Raw genomic sequence first — 22,767 nt, forward strand, 5'->3', positions numbered from 1 at the left:
CCGAAAATCCAAAAGAACAGCTGGTACGGCGAGGAGTGCCGTGTCGCAGCGAAGAGAAAACAGAGGCAGGCTCGTAACGTTACGATCGACCACAACACGTGTGGGATAGGATAGATACTGAGAGCTGAAGAGGGAAACGAGCGCATTTGTAGACAGAAAAAGAAAGAGGCCGAAATGCGTGAGTATAAAGAGCTTGATAAGCTGGCCGACAGGGTAATGCTCGAAAATTCTACGAAAAGATACGGCGGCTAACAGAAGGTTTCAAGACCGGAGCATACTCTTGTAGAACCCCCAAAGGTGATTTAGTGACCGATGCCCAGAGCATACTAAAAATACGGAGGGAACACTTCTCCAGCCTGCTGAATGGCAATGAAAGTACAACACGAGGAGAAGGCGAACCCGATTCCCCAATCGATGACGATGGAGCAGACAGTCCATTGCCCGACCATGAAGAAGTTCGAATAGCAATTACCCACCTGAAGAACAACAAAGCGGCGGGGGCCGATGGATTGCTGGCCGAGCGACGAAGAACTGATAAGGAACATGCATCCGCTTCTTTGTAAAATACGGTCGGACGAAAGCATGGCCAAAGATTGGAATTTAAGTGTGCTCTGCCCAATCCACAAAAAAGGAGGCCCCACAATCTGCGCCAGCTACCGTGGGATAAGCCTCCTCAACATCGCGTATAAGGTTCTACAGAGCGCATTGTGTGAAAGATTAAAGCCCACCGTCAATAAACTGATAGGATCTTATCAATGTGGCTTTAGACCTGGCAAATCAACAACCGAACAGATATTCACCATGCGCCAAATTTTGGAAAAGACCCGTGAAAGGGAAATCGACACACACCACCTCTTCGTCGATTTCATAGCTGCTTTCGACAGCACGAAAAGGAGCTGCCTTTATGCCGCGATGCCTGAATTTGGTATCCCCGCAAAACTAATACGGCTCTGTAAACTGACGTTGAGCAACACGAAAAGATCCGTCAGGATCGGGAAGGACCTCCCCGAGCCGTTCGATACCAAACGAGATTTCAGGCGACTCCCTATCGTGCGACTTCTTCAACCTCCTTCTGGAGAAAATAGTTCGAGCAGCAGAACTAAATAGTGAAGGTACCATCTTCTATAAGAGTGTACAGCTGTTGGCGTATGCCGATGAGACTGATATTGATATCATCGACCTCAACTCCCGCGCCGTTTGTTCTGCTTTCTCCAGACTGGACAAGGAAGCAAAGCAAATTAGTCTGGCAGTGAACGAGGGCAAGACGAAATATCTCTTGTCATTAAACAAACAGTCGTCGCACTCGCGATTTGCTCTCCATCACTGTTGACAATCATAACTTTGAAGTTGTAGATAATTTCGTCTATCTTGAAACCACCAACAATGTCAGCCCGCAAATTCAACGCAGGCCTAAAACTTCCAGTTAGAAGAAAGAAAAGTTCAAAAAACTGGTAGGTCATTGTATAGAGAAATGAATACAGAACATGTAGTAGATAAAAGATCGATTTTGGTATATTTGTTTTAACAATTCATGAAACTATTAATAATTTTGTTTAATTTTTAAATGTTCATTTCCATTATATATGTAATAAGCAAATTCTGAAAACATACAACCAAATAACAGAAATATTGATGTCAGTTTTGTTTTGAAAAAAAAAATTATTCATCAAAGTAAGCAGAATAATGAAAAAAAAATATGTCGAAAACATATGTTCTATTTCAATAAAATTCTTTTAATGAGCATTCCTTTTATAATTTTCCAGTTGTACAATCTCTCTACGTATCTCATTAATTGCCGCATTTGAGAACCATTAAATAATCTACCATTTTTCCTTACTAAGATTCGTAAGTTTTAATTTAAAGTAATTAATCCTTATCAAGATTGGAAAAATAAATTTCATTACTAACTATGATTGATAATTGATATTTAAATAACGGATAAAAATATGCGTGAGTATAAAGAGCTTGATAAGCTGGCCGACAGGGTAATGCTCGAAAATTCTACGAAAAGATATGGCGGCTAACAGAAGGCTTCAAGACCGGAGCATACTCTTGTAGAACACCCAAAGGTGATCTAGTGACCGATGCCCAGAGCATACCAATTACCCGCCTGAAGAACAACAAAGCGGCGGGGGCCGATGGATTGCCGACCGAGCTATTCAAACACGGCAACGAAGAACTGATAAGGAGCATACATCAGCTTCTTTGTAAAATATAGTCGGACGAAAGCATGGCCACGAAAAGATCCGTCAGGATCGGGAAGGGGAAAATATGTGAAAATGCAATAAATAAAAAAACAAAAGCACATTCAAGATTTTCATAAATGAATTCGTCGGGAGCTTAAAAACATAAGATTTTGCTAAGATATCCAGGGTAAAAAAAATTAATGTAATCAACCAAACATATTTGAAAAATATAGTTTTGAGAAAATCAAATATAAACTGACGGAGCTGCTTGACCTAAATGGCTTCACGTTAGAAGGGAAGTACTATTTGAGATTTCAATTCAAAATTTTAGTATGTATGTTATTTTTTGATGTATGTATATAAGATATAAAATAAAAAAAAAATTATTTCACACTAGATGAGACCGTTAATTATTCAAAAAAAAAATTATAGCGTTAGAGTTTAGTTTAATGCAAAATATTACGGAAAAATGTATGTTTTGATATTTAAATATAATAATATATATTTAAGTTGAAGCTAATATTTTTAAATACTTAAGTCATCGACGTTATCTTAGGAAGCCCTTAAAGGGTCCCGGCGGTCTAGAATTTTTAACCCTGGTCGAGACCAATGGTGCTTGGCTAGGCCTAGGCTAGTTTACATACATTTGTATGGAAATACGTATGGTATTTACGCTCATATATGTACAATATAGATACATTTTTGAAATTTCTTACCTCTCGATTTGCTTGAAATCAAATTGACTGCCTTGTTCATGCTTGGCGTGGCAATAGCGTTCGCAAAAAATGTAACATTTTGAGAAAAATTACATTTTTCTTAACCTTTAAAAAGCTCTAGCGGCTAAGGTATTTGACCCAGATAAACATACAAACCAATTTGGACATGTAACGAACATGAAAACAGATAAATCAACCGTGCGAAGTGATAGAAACATACCAAAGTTCATATATTTTCATACAAAATATATGGTTTCTAGCCAAGCACCATTGGTGCACTAAGGTGTAATATTATAATATCCTTTTTTCGTCCTTTTCGATAGGATATCCTTGAATTTTTTTCTGAATTCTATAGACAATAAAATTCAAGGAAGCTACCTGGAAGCGCAAGTCGTTTGCTACACGCTAAATATATTTAAATAACATTTTAAAACAAAATATGCCTGGCCAGACGCGAGGGTCGCGATGAGGGTTAAAAAATCGATGTTTTTTTATTTGGTAGTTCGAAAGTATAGTCCTTTAAGAATATACTGTAAGGTTTTTGAAAGAATATTCGCATTATTTTAGCTTCTACAGCCGTTTTAGCAGGTAGCGCGCGGTCGAGAGGCTCAATGAATGGATGATTTGTACGTCATTCATCTCAAAAGTACTTTTTTCGGCGTGCCGTTGATGAAAAAAAAAACTATGCATCCGAATCACTTAAAATTTTAATATGGTGTTTATAAGATCAATATCTATCGCCGGGACTACGATCAAATTTTAATTTTAAGAACTTCGTTTTTTTTTAATCTAAAACTGGTCCAAAATTAGCTGTTTTCAGAATCTGAATTTCAAAAGCGCGAAATTTTTTTAATTTTCAATTTTTTTTTTGTTGTAGTTCCAGCAAAGCTGCACTCCTAGTGAATAATAATTTACTTGGTTTTTATGTTTCAGATGTTCTGAAGAGTCAAAATCAACAACGGCATCGGGAGTCATTTTTTAAGATAGCTTTTTTGGACGCCATTTTTAATCTTGTTAAACATTTTTTTATTTAACAAAAAAATATTTTTGTACTTTTCATAAGTGTATAAATTAACTGTAAAAATTTTAAATCGATTGCTCTTTTTTTAAACTTAAAAAAAAATTCAGAAAACACCCTTAATTTCAGCGTTCTAGACCACCGGGACCCCTAATTATAAATGCAAATATTTTTGAATAAGTGATAAAATAATGTACAAAATATACAACTTAATGAGTCTTACACTTCAATAGCCTTGTTCCAATTTATTATGTAGCCACTAAGGCTAAATGTTTCTACATGTACCACATGTATATTGCCCCTTTCTGTTCCAACGTATAGCCATTTGCTTCCAACAGGTAAGTGAAGGCATGTTACCCTGAAAATATTAAAAATTCCAAAAATATATATCAACATAATTCTTTGTATCATAAATTAGTAATCTAACCTCTCTCTTTGAAATTTGAGACTCTGAACTACTTGAGGTGTTTTCTGTCGTATACTCCACAAATGTAATGTGTCATCCGCTGTAACCGTTACAAAAGCACCCTCATTGATCAGAAATTCTACAAATATTACTGCACAATCCGACTCGCCTTCGTGTTTCGCATGAGCATCTACACCTGGACGTCCAAGTCTATTTTGAGTAATAGATAATTATCAAAAATCTAAAGTGCATAACCAAATCCACATACATTCGAATGAACCCAGATTTATCTCCAATCACTAGGAGTCTCTGCACGGGGTCAAAAGCGAATGCAGTTGGGGAGTAGGGAAATCCGTGCCGAAAAGTCTGAAATCAATTTTTTTCATTATATAATTATATCTGACTAGAGAAATTATATAAAAAATGAGATTGAAGTTGTTCGAAGATATTGAGGTTTTCTCTATAACAACAAGAAAATATCTGTCAGTCATAAGCCGTATGTAAATTAAAACAATCAAGACACAAGATTCTTAAAATCTAGTGTGCCTGTTAAACTTTAAACCACAGAGTCCGTTTAAGGGGTGCTTAAGGGGTTATACCATGTTCAGACCGACACTTAATCACACGATTTCGGCTGTTGAGTTGTTTATCCCACTAATCTTATAAATTTATCAAGATTTCGCAATACAAAAATTACAGTTCAAAATCACTTCATCGGAGTGATTTGAAACTGATCCACGCTCCCTCTGTGCGACTTTGATTTTGCGCCATCTACTTGGCAGCATTGGAAATCTATTACACTATCACAGCTGATTTAGACACTATAAAAAGGAAAAAATGTAAACAAACAAATTTTTATTAGAGCAATGGATCTAATTTCTGCTGGAAATCGACTTCCCAAATGAAAAAATGCGTCCATCATTTCCATTATATGGAAAATATTTAAAAGAATACAGCTTTTATTACCAAATACTATATCACAATGTTTTCTTTTGATAAATATTGAGCGATGTGAATTCTTGAATGACAAAAACAGCTGTTTTTAATCTTTTCAACGGCAGTAAGAACACTGTTGGGTTATGAAATGCTTAAATGTAATCTAATCTTTTAAATTTTCGGTCTGAACATGGTATTAGGGGTAGTTGGAATTTTCAAAAAAAAATATATATTTTTTTGCATTTTCGTTAAGTGTAATATCTTAAAAATATTCCCTGAAAATTTCACGTTGATCCGATAATTAGCGTTTACGTTATTCGACAAATAACAAAGAGAGCTCGTGCACTTCAAAGCGCTAGTGTGAAACTTTAAACGCGTTTTTCTCAAAACTATTATTTTTGAACCGGTGACAACTGCAACACGAAAACCGTTCAGTAGATTTTAATGAAATTTATACAGCTTTTAGAATACATAATAAGCTCGGGCCTGATCGAAGGATTTTTATTATTTCGAAAATTTCGATTTTTTTAAGACCAATTTTTCGCAAAAATTTAGAAAAAAAATTCCTGAGGCCGCCATTTTGTTAATTTTGAAAAAAAAATCCTTAGATCAGGCCCAGGATTATCTATTTATAAAACTATTTTTTTTTTGTCCGATTGATTTTAGATGAATCTCCAAGGACTTATGCTTGTCACCGCAAGTACCTTTTTTTGGAACAGGGTCAACACAAACAACTATAACTTTGGAAATTATTATTATTTTTTTTTTTTTGAAATTTTCGTGACTTCAAGTCAACACATCCTATAATAATGCCATATTACTACTTTTGTAAAATAACATGATTTAAAGCAAAAAAATACTGAAAACTCTCATTTTTTCGTGCCTCTGACTACCCCTAACCCCTTAATATAAAAATAATTTTGCCATAGATTTTGCAAACTTTTTATTTATATACATACATACTTTCGGGCTGAAACACGTTCATCCGTTTCATAAGCTCACTGAATTTGCTCACTCATTTTGAAAAAAAAAGAATATTTTGAATATAACTTGGTTATAACGGGTTTTTCAATAAGAGCGCTACAAATTTTTTTTTTTATAAAACAAAAACGGTTTGAGATATCAATGAAATTCTTTATTCCTGTGAAAGTACTTGCAATGCCATTACGTATTGAACAGCTTGTGCCGCCATCCTTTTCTTGTATTAAAAAAAATTCTTTTGTATCGCCCTTATTGAAAAACCCGCTCTTAAAGTTGAGGCCACTGACATTGGATTTCGGTACTAAATTTTAATATTTCGACTCGTTGTTGGGTCGTATATCTTTCCATGATGAAATGACAAACCTTACTGAAGTGAAATGTCGAAAGAGTGGAAAAAATATGACGTGGTTTGCTCTCCCTATTGGTCAACTTTTGTAGCGTAGCCATTGAAAACCCCGTTATCTGATAGCAGAAGCTTAACCCTATATGAAATATAATGTAGGTAATCGGAATAAACTAAAAACTTAATTTTGAATATTTTTATATTTTATATTATTTTGCATTTTAGATGACGATATGTACTACTTGTATATTATTTCAAGCTATCCATATGAGCAATATTTTTTCAAGTAAACCGCTCAACTACAATATTTCACAGAAGGGTACTACAGCATCGTTGCTTAAACAACTATTTATCCTAATTGGTTACAACAGTAATATATTGCGTGAGCAAGGATAAGACAAATGAGTGTATCAATCACCGAAAAAAGTCAAGGATAACTTGAAAGCTAGTTTAAAATCAAGATTTGCCAAGCAAGTGCTATATATGTACTTTGGACTGAATACGTATAAGCAAGTAAGAAATAAAGACCATATGTATAAGAATCAACGAATATAGATAACATTTTCACGGTATATGAAAAGGGACTTGGCTGCACTTGGTGCTGGAAATTGGCGAATGAGGTAATGTGGTGTATGTATGTAAACCTCGGATGAACAAATAAATTAAGTTTAGTATATAACTATATAAATTTCACTAAAATAAGTATTTATTTCTTTTTTCAAAATTATTTTTTCTGACACACTGATTAACTTTTCTTTTAACATTCATATCTGTTCAATAATTATTTTAATTAAAATAATTACAAATTGTTTTAAGCGAACTATCGTTATTTGCAAACAAACACAAACAATCTACAATTGCGTTGATAACAAAAAAATGTAATAGCCGCGTGTGTCTTATGATAGTTTCAATCACTGCTACCAAATAAAACAAACGCCAGCTACAACATTTCATTATATAATTCTTTCAATTGCAACCCAAGTTTTAGATTATGCTTACAAAAAATATAAGAACTCTAATTACCCTTTTAAGTGAAAAATGTTCCGCCTTTAAATGTTCCGGTATTTCCTGCTCCTGTCGGTAAACCTGTGGTTGCACGCTTTGTCGAAAACCATCAAGGACTCCCTTGAATGTGAATTTTTTCATTTTCGTGTGAGTACAATTTTACTTCGAAACTTTAACGACCCGTTTGATTTTCGAGTTCTGTAAAAAAAAATTAAGTCTTAAATAATTTAAAAATAAACAAGGGTTTTGCAAATTTGATAAACTTTTATACATGCAGATATTTAAATATATCAACACATAAGAAAATCATCATCTTAAGTTTTCCGAAGACCCCGCGATAACATAAGAACACTTGGAAAGCTTATAGTTTAAGAGATGTTGTTTATAGCAGATCAACTACTTACATAAGATAAAACAGTTCAACGAATGAACTGTAGCATTGAACGTTCGTAAACGAGAATAATAAATTACTGTTGACATCATATCGGAAACTTAGCTTAAATATAGTAGTAAAGAAAATTATATAGGTCAATCTCAAGAAAAAGAAAATATCTGCAGTAAAGTAGCATACTTTGGGTTCTAAAATTGGTACGTATTTCCCTATATAAATGAGGCCATACAGCGAAGAAAGGATCCTGTTCCATTGACTTGGTTGCCGCAGATTCTTTTGCTAGAAGGTCGACAAGTTCGTTACCCTTCTTCTTAATTGGCGTCGACACCGCTTACGCGATTATAGCCGAGTTAACAACAGCGCGCCAATCGTTTCTTCTTTTCGCTACGTGGCGCCAATTTGGATATTCCAAGCGAAGCCAGGTCTTTCTCCACTTGGTCCTTCCAATGGAGTGGAGGTCTTCCTCTTCCTCTGCTTCCCCCGGCGGGTACTGCGTCGAATACTTTCAGAGCTGGAGTGTTTTCATCCATTCGGACAACATGACCTAGCCAGCGTAGCCGCTGTCTTTTAATTCGCTGAACTATGTCAATGTCGTCATATATCTCGTACAGCTCATCGTTCCATCGAATGCGATATTCGCCGTGGCCAATGCGCAAAGGACCATAAATCTTTCGCAGAATTTAGCTTTCGTTCTTCGAGAGAGGACTTTACTTTTCAATTGCCTACTCAGTCCGAAGTAGCACCTGTTGGCAAGAGCAATCCTGCGTTGGATTTCCAGGCTGACATTATTGGTGGTGTTAATGCTGGTTTGTTACTCTTAAAACCTTTATATCAAGGGATCTATGACAATGATATTTGCTTATTCACGGAAGCTCTATTAAGCTTAGTGTATTACTCCAGTACTATTGTTGATTTGATTCAAAGGACGAGATACGCTCTCCGTGAAAGTTTTTGCAATATAATCTCTTCATACGTACTTGGAAAACCACTCAAGGACATCAAGAGTTTAGTGTGTAAGCCCTGTGTATATTATCGTTCAGAGTCCCTGTCACTTTTACTGCCCAGAGATATATTGAAGCTTAATTCAAATTATACCATCTTGGTTATATCGTCTTCAGGGAAGAGTAGTGATCCCAAATTACTTCTAGTGCAGTGCTGGGACACCTGCAAATGCACATGCAGTTGTTGTCAGTTGTTTTTCAACTGTTCCAAGAAAAACCCTTTAGACCCAATATACCGTTCAATATTTGCATATTGGTTGAATTTCATTATCCAGCGTAGTATGTTTGGTTTGCAGGCCCAGGTTTTCCCAACTAATCGTTAGCACACCACATCTGTAGTACAATCCGTAAAGCGCACAGTACAACATTTCGCGTCATAAACGCCAAGATAATTTCAACACAAACCACACTGTAAAACGACAGTTCGGGTATCGTTGGACTTGTCAACAGTTTTTGACGCAGTCAATCATACAAGAATACTAGAAGACATTGGAAAATATACGCTTCGTCCAGAATTAACTGAGTCGTATTATTCACACGGTATTCAATCATCCGAACTATTTCGAAATTAAAATTCCAAACTTTGTTCTTCTCACAAAAAGATTCTCGATTTCGCTAACCAGTTGTTCTGATGTCGTTATCAACAAGCTTCTCCAAGTCTTTAAATATGAAAAAGCTAGGTTAATCGGTCTGATCAAATCTGATCGAATCGGTTTGACAGTTCTCCACTTATTTGGGATGTACTAGTTGTCTTTATAGTCTTTATAGTAAAGACTATATTTCAAATTGACTAAAAATGATTAATACCCATTATACACATCTAATATTATTAACATAGAATCGTTACATCTTTGTGATAATATAGTTTCAGATGCCTAAGATCTAGAAATTGGGATTATAATTAATTGTAAATTAAAACTATGGCTGCGATTTAGAATAGCATCCCTCGATTTCGGGGTTAAAATGGGTATGTACGGATAGGGGAGGCCTTTCAGATCAAGAATATATATATACAGTTGCCGCTGACTTATGGTTTTTGAGATAATTGCATTTAAAGTTCAAAAAATCAACTACTTAAAATGCGTGCTTCTCCGAATTATAATGCATTTTACACTTATATTTTTAACTTTTATATCCCCTAACACTTCAGTAATTCGTTTCTAATCATTTATTTTATAATAAATAGTGCAAAAATAACTTTAATTCCATATCAAACTTTAGTTAAAATCCATTTATTCATAAAATAAGAAAATGGTTGTCAAAAAGCAAAAAATTGGTGTTACCATATGTTGCAATGGAATAAAAATAAGAAAAAAGAAAGATTATGACGTCATAACTAAATTCATTATCATAATTCATTATCGTAATGTAAAACCTTTCAGAATTCTCATTATCTTGATAAATCCCGGTGTTGGATCGGCCAGGGTTATTTTTTTTTTGAAGCCAACGCAAAAAGGAGTTCAACGCAAAAGAACTGACCAAGCCCAAGTGTTGGTTCGACCGAGGGTTGTTTTTTTGAAGCGCTAATGTGTTATATATTTCCTGTCATTGGGGTATTATTTGTTTTCTTTATTTCTTTTGATTCTTCTGTAAAATATGAACGTAAGGTAGCACTGATTATTAGTTAGAATGCAACCCTTTTGTTATTGTTTGAACAAAAATAATTGAACAAAAGTTAAATGTTGAAAAAAAGTTATTTTTGCATTATTTAATATAAAATAAATAGTTAAAAAGGAATTAGTGAAGTGTTAGTGGATATAAAGGTTAAAAATATAACTATAAAATTATAAATGGGAGAAACACGCATTTTAAATAGTTGAATTTTTGAACTTTGAATGCAAATATCTCAAAACCATAAGTCAGCGGCAACTATATGTATGTATATATTTTCTTAATCTGGAGGACCTACATACATACCCATTTTAACCCCGAAATCCGGGGATGCTATTCTAAAATTTACTCAAAACTATTGTTTGGGCTGGCAATACTACAGAAAATATTTTTGTTGAGAGAACAAAATATTGCAGCAGCATTTCTTACCGGATAATTCGACAACCGAAATGGTTATGGAGATAGCTCTATCAACAATAAGTTTTGTTACACCAAAATGTATCTAAAAGGATTAAATGAATAACCGAAATTACATTTTGCAAAGCGTACCCTTATTCTTTGTGAAACAAAATTTAATGGAGCTAACTAACTTTAAATTTAAATCGAAGTGTAATAACTGACATGAGCTATTACTTCATACACAGGTACATATTTTACAATTTAGTATTATTAAAAAACAAGCGAAAGTTTTATAAGCGTCTCTTTGGAAAGAATTCATTTCAAAATTATCGGTATTATCTTTGTTAAATATGTGTTATTCGACTTTTGCAGGAATGTAGCAATGTTTTAACAGTAATTATGTGCAATATTATATTTTTAACACTACCTGTGTAATCGCTTCATATATGTTTTTTATCTTTCAAAATCAAACCGAAGGCATCTAAGGCCTTTCTATCATAAATTTAGTCCACCGATTAGATCGGCTTATAAAAACAGAAAATTCTCAAACCTCCAATATGTAACACTATTTAGAAATATTTATATCGCAAAAGGTACATATTTGAGATGGTGCTAACTGACAACAGGTTACATAAAAATCAAGAAGAGTTCATGTGAATGTTCACCAAAGATTTAGTAAGAGAGCACATATAACGGCTTCGCTATATTTTATTTTACGTATAAAACCTTGTGTGTATATCGACATCATATCCACACTCTAGTATTGTTTGGTTTTCTGTATAATGTATGAAAGCTAGTAGATATTATTTGGCGAGAATTATCACGAAGCTTACTTAAAAATAAGGAATATTTATTGTGTTTTAAACTACTATTACTATAGGTAAAGATGGATACTGCAAGGATATTTCTGATGCGGGCACAACATACATACTTTTTCTTGTGTGATTATATACATTAGGGTGTCCGTTATTTCCAAAAGAATTTTATTTTTGTCATACTCATTTTTACAATGAAAAAGTATTCAACGTAAATTGAATATTAATTTTAAATTTAAACCGCGGCTTAACCATACTTATCTTTTAATGCATATAATATAGGTTATAAGTTACAATACATCACATAATTTTCTGATATTTTGAAAATGAAAAATGAAAAAATTATATTTTAACCAAATTGTTCACTCCTTTAAAAGTTATACGCAGTTAAAGTTATACATCAAATACATGGATGCTCAGTAATTCAGTAGCTGACACGTCGTATGAACAATACAGAACGGATAAGGCACTTGTCTGAATCCTCAGTACATTTGATGCATAAGTTTAATTGCGTATAACTTTTAATCTAATTTTTTTATAAAACAAAAGACTTGGTAAGAAAATGTAATACTAGAATACTTCAAAATTGGAGGTTTATTTTTTTTGCAGATAAATTATTTATCTCAGAAGATCAAAAAATCACATAAAAAATATTTTTGAAAAGTAAAATGATTTAGACACAGATTAAATTGAAATAAATAAAATGTTTACGTTGGATTCTTTTTTAGAGCTAAAACTAAACTTCAAAACTTTTCTGAAAAAAATACTTACGAAATAACGAACACCTTAATATACATACACAAACACATAACTATAACTTCAAACATTTTTGGTATAAATAGCACAAAGCTTTACATTGCTTTACGCGACCTGCGAAAAGGTACAAAAAGAGTAAAAAAGTGCACAACATATTATATATTAGTTTAAATTTATTGATTTTTTGACAGATTTTGTAGACATTACGAAGTAAGATGCCAAATCTGCATGGAATACATGTAAACAAATTTGATTGAGAAATAGCTTTACAAAGTACTAGCATCCATACAATCATAGAAATCCTCAGAAGAATTAACGCTTTCTGAAGAACTACATCAACATATTCCTAGCAGAACCTAAATTTGTACACAAGTTTTGTAATCTTATATTTAGCACTTACGTTTCGCAACATATTGAAGAAACTAAACACTTTTCCCAACGATTTTAATTATTAGGTCACGATGTAATAAAACTTTCAACTTAAATGTCGAATCTACTTTAAAACTTAACTTCAGTTACAGCACAAGGTTAAAGTTAATGAAGTATTTGCAAATACTCAATTGATTTTTCCCCATAAATATATAACTTGCAATCTTTTTTTGCACTGAACAAATTCCGAAAATGACCACACTTTCCTATTTTAGTGAGTATTTGTTTTTTTACAAGCACATTTAATTTCAATATCATGCTATCATAATTTGTATGTGTTATAATAATTTAATTCTATATTTTTCATTTTTTTAGATTAACACTTCTGGTAGGAAAATGTGGATAAGTCTGTTGTAGGACAATTGCAAAACGGGAGCTGAATGTGTCAGCGAATGCGCATGTTTACAACTTGGCACTGTCCGGGGTTGAATAATATACAAGAAGACTTAGAGTAAAAGCTCTCGTGGTGGTGTAAGCTTATGGTCACATGATAGCTTCGTCGGGGTATATCAACGTTTTCATCGCCACCAATTCACGTTTAGATTTTATAATACTGAAAGCTTTCCTAAATATTACGACGCATTATTTCGGCTTTCATATGAAATTTCAACTCAAACGTTATTCCTAATCCAACTGAATTGCTGAATAAAATGTGTACATATCTAAATGCATACGAAATTTATATAAACCAAACTTAAATTTTTTTATGTGAAATTTTGTTTATTTTTAAGCTACCAATTTTAGTATGCATTTTGCGCTAGAAAATGTTATTACTTACTGTTGCTAAAGACTAACTGCAATCTAAAGTTAGAAAACTATTTTTTTAGTTTTAAAATTGCTATACCCGACTGAAAAACAAAAAAATTATATATAGTATAAACTTAAACAAATTTTAATCAATTTTTGCAAATATTCAAAAATAAAAAAATAATAAATATGGATACATACATATATGTATGCACATATAAGTACATATTATTATGTGACAGGTGTTCACCGGGTTAAACTCCTAAACTACTGAACCGATTTTAATAATAATAGGACAATTTACATCTATTTACAATTTGTATTTTTTCTTCTTCTTTTAACTAATATACATAACATAATAACAAAGCAAATGCAAAAAATTAAGAATTAATGAAGCTAGGAAAAAACTAGAATTTTTTTAAGTGAGATTTGCTTACTTCAACATCTACTTCAGATATTTGGTGAAATCTTAAATTTACCAGTGTATTATTCACTAGTTAAAAATTTGTAGGCAGCAAAAACTTGCAGGAACACATACAAATACCGTGATAATCTTGATGTTGTTAAAGGAAGAGTTTTCGCAACTTTACTCAAATCTCTCCAGAATTATTATCGGAAAGTGTAATGAATTATAACAAAGCAACAAAATTACTGGCAACCAAATAAAACCGAGCGGAATTATCTTTGACTTTCAATGCATTCATATTTTCAGAGAAGATTTTGATGGACACAACCCTGCGAGAAAACGATCCTCGTAGCTAGCGTCCTTGTTAAAAGCCTTTGGCACAATCAATCACACAACGCGAAACTCCCACAACCACCAGAGGGAATTTCTATCACCTCGTACGCTAATAATTGCACGATATTGGCGTCGGGAATGACCGCGATTATCGCCAAAGAACAGAGTCGCAACAAAATACTCAATTCGCTCGCCGGCAGCACATGGGGAAAGGACAGAGAAACATTGTTGGCAACTTACAAGGCAATCGGCCGACCGGTCCTTAACTACGCTGCACCAATAAGGTCGCCTGGATGCAGTGGAACGCAGACAAGGAAGCTCCAGAACACTGCACAGGATGCCTCTTAATGTCTCCTATCGAATACCTGCATAGTGAGGCCCGTATGCTCCCAGTTAATGAACATAATGAACTCTTCTCCTCTTCCTGTCGGGGTGTTTTCGCAGAAAGCATCCCTGCAGTCACCTGCTTGGATTGGAGCCGCCACCTAGAAACATCAAGAGATCATTCCTCAACTACGTCGACGACATCAAACATCGCTTGTATACACGTGTGCTTTAACAGCTGCCTCTTCATATGGCAGTAGCTATTTTCAGTTAGAAGAAATTTCACTATCAGAAACCAGAAGCTATCTCAGCTTTTTACTCTCTCTTCTTCTGTTATTTTGAGTTAAGTAACGCTTTTACAGAAGTACTTTGTTGACTAGAAATAGTTAACAGTTAAATGGCGTTTACATGGGGACTCTTTTGTTGCTCATTATCGGCAGTTTCTCTTTTGGTGTTACTCTGTGCGTTCACACGATTAAAGTTTTTCTGTCTTCCTTTTCACAAAATTTTTGCAGAGGTGCGCGGCTACGCGACACTTAGAGCGTGTTCCTTGCTTCATTTTCATGTTAGCCTAACATTTTGCTTAAATGGAAGGCACAATTCCGATTTCTTTGGCGCCGCGATTTGAAGGTACCGTTGGAAAGAGGAAGTCCTCCTGATTAAAAAATATATAGGGTTATAGGTACCGCAAACGCTTAGTTTACGAGATATTAGACCTTAAAGTTCAAAAATTCCCAAAAATCGAGCATTTCAACAAGCTATTTTACCGCATTAAACACACTTTACTCACATTTTTCACTTCAAATTAATTAATTTAAACTATAAACTTTTAAATAAATCCACATTTTACACTTTTAACAGTTTTTTTACCGCAGAAATCTTTATTTTAAAAATTACATTTTACACTCGTAGTGAACATCATGTGTGTGCTAAAATTACGACGAAATGGAGCGCTGCCATGTGATAATAAGGAAATTCGCTGAAATGCCTTTTTTCCCAAAAATTCCTCTATCCATTCATATGGATATGTTCTTTATTTAATTTAATAAACAAATATGTAATATTATATACTAATATTATATAATAATATTATATAATAATATTTAACCATTTTATAATGAAAACTCAAACTTTGTTTGAATATTAGTGCAAGATAACCAAAAAATATAACCACTTTATAACGAAACTCAATATATTTTTTTTATTTTAACGCAGAAAGGAGTACTATGCGAAAGTACTTCAGTGACCCCGGGTATTCGCTCGACCAGGGTTATTTTTTTAAAGCGCGGCCGAAGGCCGCCAACGCAGAAAGGAGTACTACGCAAAAGTACTTCAGTCACCCCGGGTATTCGCTCGACCAGGGTTATTTTTTTAAAGCGCGGCCGAAGGCCGCCAACGCAGAAAGCAGTACTACGCGAAAGTACTTCAGTCACCCCGGGTATTCGCTCGACCAGGGTTATTTTTTTAAAGCGCGGCCGAAGGCCGCCAACGCAAAAGGAGTACTACGCGAAAGTATTTCAGTCACCCCGGGTATTCGCTCGACCAGGGTTATTTTTTTAAAGCGCGGCCGAAGGCCGCCAACGCAGAAAGGAGTACTACGCAAAAGTACTTCAGTCACCCCGGGTATTCGCTCGACCAGGGTTATTTTTTTAAAGCGCGGCCGAAGGCCGCCAACGCAGAAAGCAGTACTACGCGAAAGTACTTCAGTCACCCCGATATGATATAAATTTTACAATATTATTATAGATTTTTACTTCTTTATTTTTATTAAACATAAATCGCATATTATACATATACATACATATGTATAGTATATATGTATACATATGTATATATGTACATGTGTATATGGAACAAGTTTTCACAACTCAATATTATAACTTGAAAACTGTTGGAAAGTATTTTTTATTATAATTAATATAGAAAAAAGAATCACGCAAAAGAACAAACAAAGAAAAATCGTTAAGAATCCTACAAATTTGGTGTTTGAGATGTGGCAACGCTCGTTTTCCTCATAATTGTAAACAATCTAGCCTTTGCAACGATGAGTGTTCTAAGTGATTTTTAAATTAATAAATATAGGTAAAATATTACAAAATAAAAGTGAAATGTGAACTTATTTCAATCTTTAAAGTGTATATTTAAATATAACAAGAGGAAAATGTGAAAAAATTTAGAGAAACATAGAGAAATAACATGTTTTCTTAGTGCAAATTTTTGAATTTTTAAACGTGAATATTTCAAAAAATATTAGTTATTTTTACATTATTTTTGGATATTCCTCCTCTGGAGAAGCTACCCTATCCGCACATACCCCATTTATATGGAAATTCGTTTTTTTTACCCCGCCGCCAAAGTAATCGGAATCGTGCCAAATGGAATTACGGTTACAGCCGAGTTTACAACGGCGCGCGACTGTTTATACCCATTTGCTTCGATCATTATTCATTCTGGAGGAAGCATAAAGCGATGTTGTTAAGACCAATGATATCAATATCATCGGCGTACACCAGCAGTTGTACGCTCTTATAGAAGATGGTACCTTCTCTGTTTAGTCCTGCAGCTCGAATTATTTTCTCGAAGAGTAGAATGAAGAAGTCACACGAAAGGGAATTCGCCTTGTCTGAAACCTCATTTGGTATAGAACGCATGGGTCCTTCCCCATCCTGAGGGAGCTTTTGGTATTGTATGATTTATTTTTACACGAGAATTGCACCGCGATAATATTGATAAAGTCCAATATTCTGCTGGGTGCTAGCGAAGCAATGATGTCTTTATTTGAAAACATGGGTCCAATGGCCTTAATCCTGCGTCTAGATACTGCTGTGCAGTCGATTAGTAGGTGATCGGTGTTTCAGGCTCCCTGTCGCAGAACCGGCAATTTACGCGAGAAGCTAGACCCATGTTTAATAAATGCTTCCTCAGCTTACAGTGGCCAGCGTAAAATGCGGTCAGTAGTCAGATTTTATCCTTGGGGAGGTTAATTGCGTATCTAAACCTGCTGAGATTGCAGTGGACAGCGTAAAATGCGATCAGTAGTCAGTTTTTATCCTTAGGGAGGTTAGTTGTGTATCTAAACCTGCTGAGATTGTATCTCCCCCCATTAGCAACTTTACATGCCGCAAGCCATGTAGTTGATGCCAATGCTTCTCCCTGCCTACTCCTTCTTCCTTTATGGTATGGGGACTTTTATGAAGGGTTCAGGTTCTACCATATTAACGGAAGCTGCGGAGCAGTCGAGCACCACTTAACTCTTCCGGCTGGGACGAGAGGAAAAGTTAACGTTTGACTAGCAACCGAATTATGATTTAGAGGTATTTCAGTTGTATTTAATTTGAAAAGTTAGCGTTTGACTGGCAGTCTATTTATGATTTAAAGTTATTTCAGCTCAATTTAATTTGAAATAAATTTATAAACAATTTGATTAGGTGTTAGTGGATATAAAAGTGAACAATATTCATTATAAATCGAAAAATTACTTACTTAAATTCTTGAATTTTTCATATACATATATGTAAATGCAAATATCTTAAAAACCTTAAGTCAGCGCGGGTAATAATATGTACATATATATATTATTAATCTGCAGAATCTCATTTATCCACCATACATATTGTATTTAAAAAGTACACCCACTTTTTTATTTACTTAAATCAATCTTACGTGGACGGAATAGTTACAACTTACACGCTTTGTTAGTGCCCCGAAGCCAATAACAAAAATTACAACACACATTGTCATTCGTAAATGGCAAAAACCTAGTATGTACCAATCATATTATTTATAATGCCATTAAAAGGGGTATGTTGTAATTAATTCTGTTGAAAACTTATTAATTTGTCATATACCTTGTTCGCGAAAATTTCTTTATATTGAACATATATACAATTTAATTTCGCACTTATTTATTTTGTTTTAAACTATTGTTTTCGACGTTGTAAACACGTTTGTTTGAATAAATTACATATTCAACTCTTAATAAAAATGTTTTTAATTTTTGCAAAATGATGTCAAATTATATTCTCTACCAGAGTTACCCACTCACAATAAAAATACACACTCTATGTATTCAGATAACCAATTGCAATGTTTAGTTCACACAAAGGAACATATCGCACCAAAACTGCAATATAACGTTTCATCAATATATTAGAAAGTAATAGCGCGATTCTGTAAGGAGCCGCTGGTCACTATATGAGACACTTTGAGGTATTCACTAAACAGTCTCTAGCGTTAGTCTCAAAATATTAACTCAAATTTGAGGTTTGATAGTTAGCAGGTTAAAAAATTTATTATATGTTAGCGACATATTTATTTTCATTCAAGTGTAAAAACATCTCTGAATAATGATATGTAAGAGATTTTGTGACTGTCACTTACAGAATAGAAAAATCATCTCAAGTCACAAAAATTGTCTCTAACTTAAAATCTCAAATTTAGAGAGTTGCGACTGTATCACAGTACAGAATCGCATGGTAAATCTCTAGGAACGCAGTTGTAGTAGTTGGGTAATTAACCGATGACTTAAAGTGCCCATACACAACACACAAGTGCGTTCAATCGGTATGTGTGCGCATGTGGTTTACTCGTGTATGGACTTGTGCGCGTACCGATCCACGTTCGCGAAAATTTTTTTTGATTTTTTACGATCGGTACGCACGAACGAATTCACACAGATTGAACGCACATGTGTGTCGTGTATGGACCCTATCAGCCGATAGGTGAGTTATAGATTAAAGTGATGAACACATAGAGTGCGACAGGACATGGCAACACGACAGTGAACTGTAAATGACGTCATGAATCCTTCTACATGAACATTTGTAAGAAGGCAGCGACCTAACAATGGCCGGCTTGTACACAAGACAACACAGCTGTTCATTTAGCATGTACACAATTTCGTTGTGGCCTTACTAATACCTTTCACTTCAATGAAATTTTAATATTTTGTTCAAAGTGAAATTTTTTATGCAAAAAATAAGTAAATAGGTAAATTTATTTGTTTTAAATTATAAATTTTTATTACAAATGATATAACAGAGCTATTTTATGCTTTTATTTGTAAAATAACGTCAGGTTTATTAGAACTTTGAATAATTTTACATATTAGTGGCATCACTCCTCTCCACTGTCAACTCTAATGTCGTCCTACTGTCGTCGGCAAATTTAAGAATAATTTCAAGTTAGCGAGAGCGACAACTGACGGCCTGCAGTCGTATAGTCGTGCTGCTGTCCAAATAACTGTGCCCTTAAGAACGTGTGTATTTTAATATTTGACAGATGTCGCTTGCAGTCTATGTGTTCAGCAGTTAATGTCGTATTGGAATCGTTAAGAGTCGATATTAAGCGTATATTGCAATCGATATAAGTAGTATGTTATCATTAAGCACATGTAGTTGACATACTTATGTATAATTCTGGTGTTTTGTTTATTTCGTATGTAACTTCTATTTCAGTTCTATAATCACATAGAATGAAAATCAAAGCTAAAAAGCATGATGGTTCTACCAGCGTGGCTCGCACTGATAGGGAAATACAAGAATTGAAGCAAAAGTATGAATCGATGCCGCTTGAAAATGAAATAAAAAAATTTGTGGATATGCCTTTATCTCAAAAAACACTAAAGGGCTTACTGGACTCCAAATATGTTGTCCCGACAGAGATTCAAAGGAAAAGTATATTGACAGCATTAATTGGAAAAGATTTAATGGGAACTGCAATTACTGGAAGTGGGAAGACTCTTGCCTTCTTGATACCAGTAAGTAAATATATATATATTTTTTAATTGGCTTAATTACAAATTTAAATCTTCAGGTTATCGAACACTTATATCTAAACAAATGGTCACGCACCGATGGAGTATGCGCGATTGTTATTTCTCCCACTCGTGAACTAGCGTATCAAATATTCGAGACATTGAAACGAATCGGAAGATATCATGATTTCTCGGCTGGCTTGATAATTGGTGGAAAGAACTTGAAGTTTGAACGAAGTAGAATGGATCAATGCAATATATTGATATGTACACCTGGTAGACTGCTGCAGCATATGGATGAAAATCCCTTATTTAATGCAACTACCATTGAAATGTTAGTGTTAGACGAAGCAGATAGATGCCTGGATATGGGATTTGAAGAAACTATTAATGCAATAATCGAACATTTTCCAACCGACCGTCAAACTTTATTATTTTCTGCCACACAAACAAATAACGTAAAAGATATTGCAAGACTCAATTTGCTGGATCCAATTTTTATCGGAGAAAAGTCAAAATCTGAAGACATAATCCCAGAGTTGTTACAGCAAAACTACGTTGTGATGGAATTGGAGGATAAAATTACGATGTTATGGTCATTTATAAAAAATCATCTCAAACAAAAAATTATCGTTTTTTTTACCAGTTGCAAACAGGTAAAATACGTTTTCGAAATTTTTTGTAAACTACGACCGGGTACAAGCTTACTTGCACTTTACGGAACCCTACATCAGGATCGAAGAATTGCAATATATAATGATTTTACACGAAAAAGTAATGTTGTACTATTTGCCACTGATATCGCATCGCGAGGGCTAGATTTTCCTACAGTCAATTGGGTTGTGCAAATGGATTGCCCAGAAGACTCAGTTCAATATATTCATAGAGCGGGAAGAACTGCTAGAAATAAAGCACGTGGAGAAAGTCTCCTGGTCCTAACACCGTCTGAAGAACAAGGTATGATAAAAGAATTGGAGGACAAGAATATACATATTAAAAAAATACATATAGATCCGAAAAAGCTATTTTCGCCCAGACTGAAGATAGAAGCCGCATTGGCCCAAAACACTGAATTAAAAGCATCAGCACAGCGAGCTTTTGTATCCTATATTAAATCCATATTCCTAATGAAGAATAAACAGATTTTTAATGTATTTCAGTTAAATCTTGAAAACTATGCCAAATCATTAGGACTCATTGTTACGCCCCGTGTTCGGTTTTTGGAGCGTCTATTAAAGAAAAAAGGTTCGGAGACTGAAATGGTAAATGAATCAAATGATTTTGTACACGAAGATTCAGACAACGATGACGATTTCCTTAAAGTTAAACGAGTCGACCATGATCTGGGTAACAATTTGGACGATGTTACTCTGGAACTGCCCAAGAAAAACAAAATCTTGACGAAAGCTGCGGCTGCAAAAAAAGCGATAAGAAAAAAAATAGCTCCAAATGAGAAAATGAATTTCGATGATGATGGAAACGTCATAATTGATAATATGAAACAGTTGCGTTCTGAACTTCCCGAAGAATATGAAAACAAAGAAGGTGGAATAAACATTGAGATAGCGAAAAAAGTTATATCACAAGAAGATAAATACGACAAAGAAAGATTTAGACAACTTGTTAAGCAACGCCACAAATTGCAGAAGGAAAAGTTGAAAAAACATACAGATGAGAATTTACAAAGCAATTCCGCTGAAAGTGAAAGCGAAGACGACGTCGACTTATCCTGGTTGCCTGATCCAGATAAAATATATGATTCGAATCGTAAGGCAGACGAAACCGAAACAACTGAAATGAGTTTAAGTGATGATGATGATTCGGAAGAGCCATCTAGTAAAAAAGCAAAATTTACTTCCAAACTCACTTTGAATGACGCCGAATCAATCGTTGCCCAACTTTTATCAAATACAGTATAATTTGCATAAACATTTTCATTGTAGTACTCTTAATGTGTATGGACCAATATTTACGTAACATTTCTGTAAATATATTAATGGTCCACTGCAAATGAAAATAATATATAATTTTGTTAACAACTGCATTAAGACCACAACTCAAATGTTTTGTTTTCAAAGAACGTTTTTTATTAAGTTTTATATATTTTTACCCCGTCCACGCTTTGCATTGGCTAAGGTATACTTGAATTATCAACTAAATGCAGTAAAATTGTATTTATGAATAAAAACGAAAACTTTATTCCCGGTGT

At 34.1% G+C, this 22,767-nt stretch overlaps 2 protein-coding genes across 6 annotated transcripts in view; one reads left to right on the top strand and one right to left on the bottom strand.

The window, feature by feature from the left end:
* The window catches only part of LOC120775464 (syntaxin-binding protein 5), a 73,738-nt gene extending 54,944 nt beyond the window's left edge, over window positions 1–18,794 (bottom strand). For 2 of the 5 annotated variants that reach the window (XM_040105654.1, XM_040105651.1), the window contains exons 1-5: window positions 12,965–13,369; window positions 7,610–7,789; window positions 4,595–4,692; window positions 4,348–4,536; window positions 4,144–4,278 (exon numbers count right to left, since the gene is read on the bottom strand). In XM_040105654.1, the coding sequence (XP_039961588.1) occupies window positions 4,144–4,278; window positions 4,348–4,536; window positions 4,595–4,692; window positions 7,610–7,732 (545 nt within the window). In that variant the 5' untranslated portion in view covers window positions 7,733–7,789; window positions 12,965–13,369. Of the gene's footprint in view, window positions 1–4,143; window positions 4,279–4,347; window positions 4,537–4,594; window positions 4,693–7,609; window positions 7,790–12,964; window positions 13,370–18,490; window positions 18,603–18,651 lie in introns of those variants that run through there. The other 3 variants (XM_040105653.1, XM_040105652.1, XM_040105655.1) reach the window with 3 other exon arrangements.
* A 1,407-nt stretch (window positions 18,795–20,201) lies between these two features.
* On the top strand, window positions 20,202–22,620 carry LOC120775335 (probable ATP-dependent RNA helicase DDX10). The gene is made up of 2 exons (XM_040105476.1): window positions 20,202–20,561; window positions 20,618–22,620. Exons 1-2 carry the CDS (start codon window positions 20,277–20,279, stop codon window positions 22,475–22,477), a joined length of 2,145 nt encoding a protein of 714 aa, XP_039961410.1. The 5' UTR covers window positions 20,202–20,276; the 3' UTR covers window positions 22,478–22,620.
* Window positions 22,621–22,767: the final 147 nt, after the last annotated feature.

Source organism: Bactrocera tryoni, chromosome 4 (genome assembly GCF_016617805.1).
Source record: "Bactrocera tryoni isolate S06 chromosome 4, CSIRO_BtryS06_freeze2, whole genome shotgun sequence".
Classification (NCBI taxonomy): domain Eukaryota; kingdom Metazoa; phylum Arthropoda; class Insecta; order Diptera; family Tephritidae; genus Bactrocera; species Bactrocera tryoni.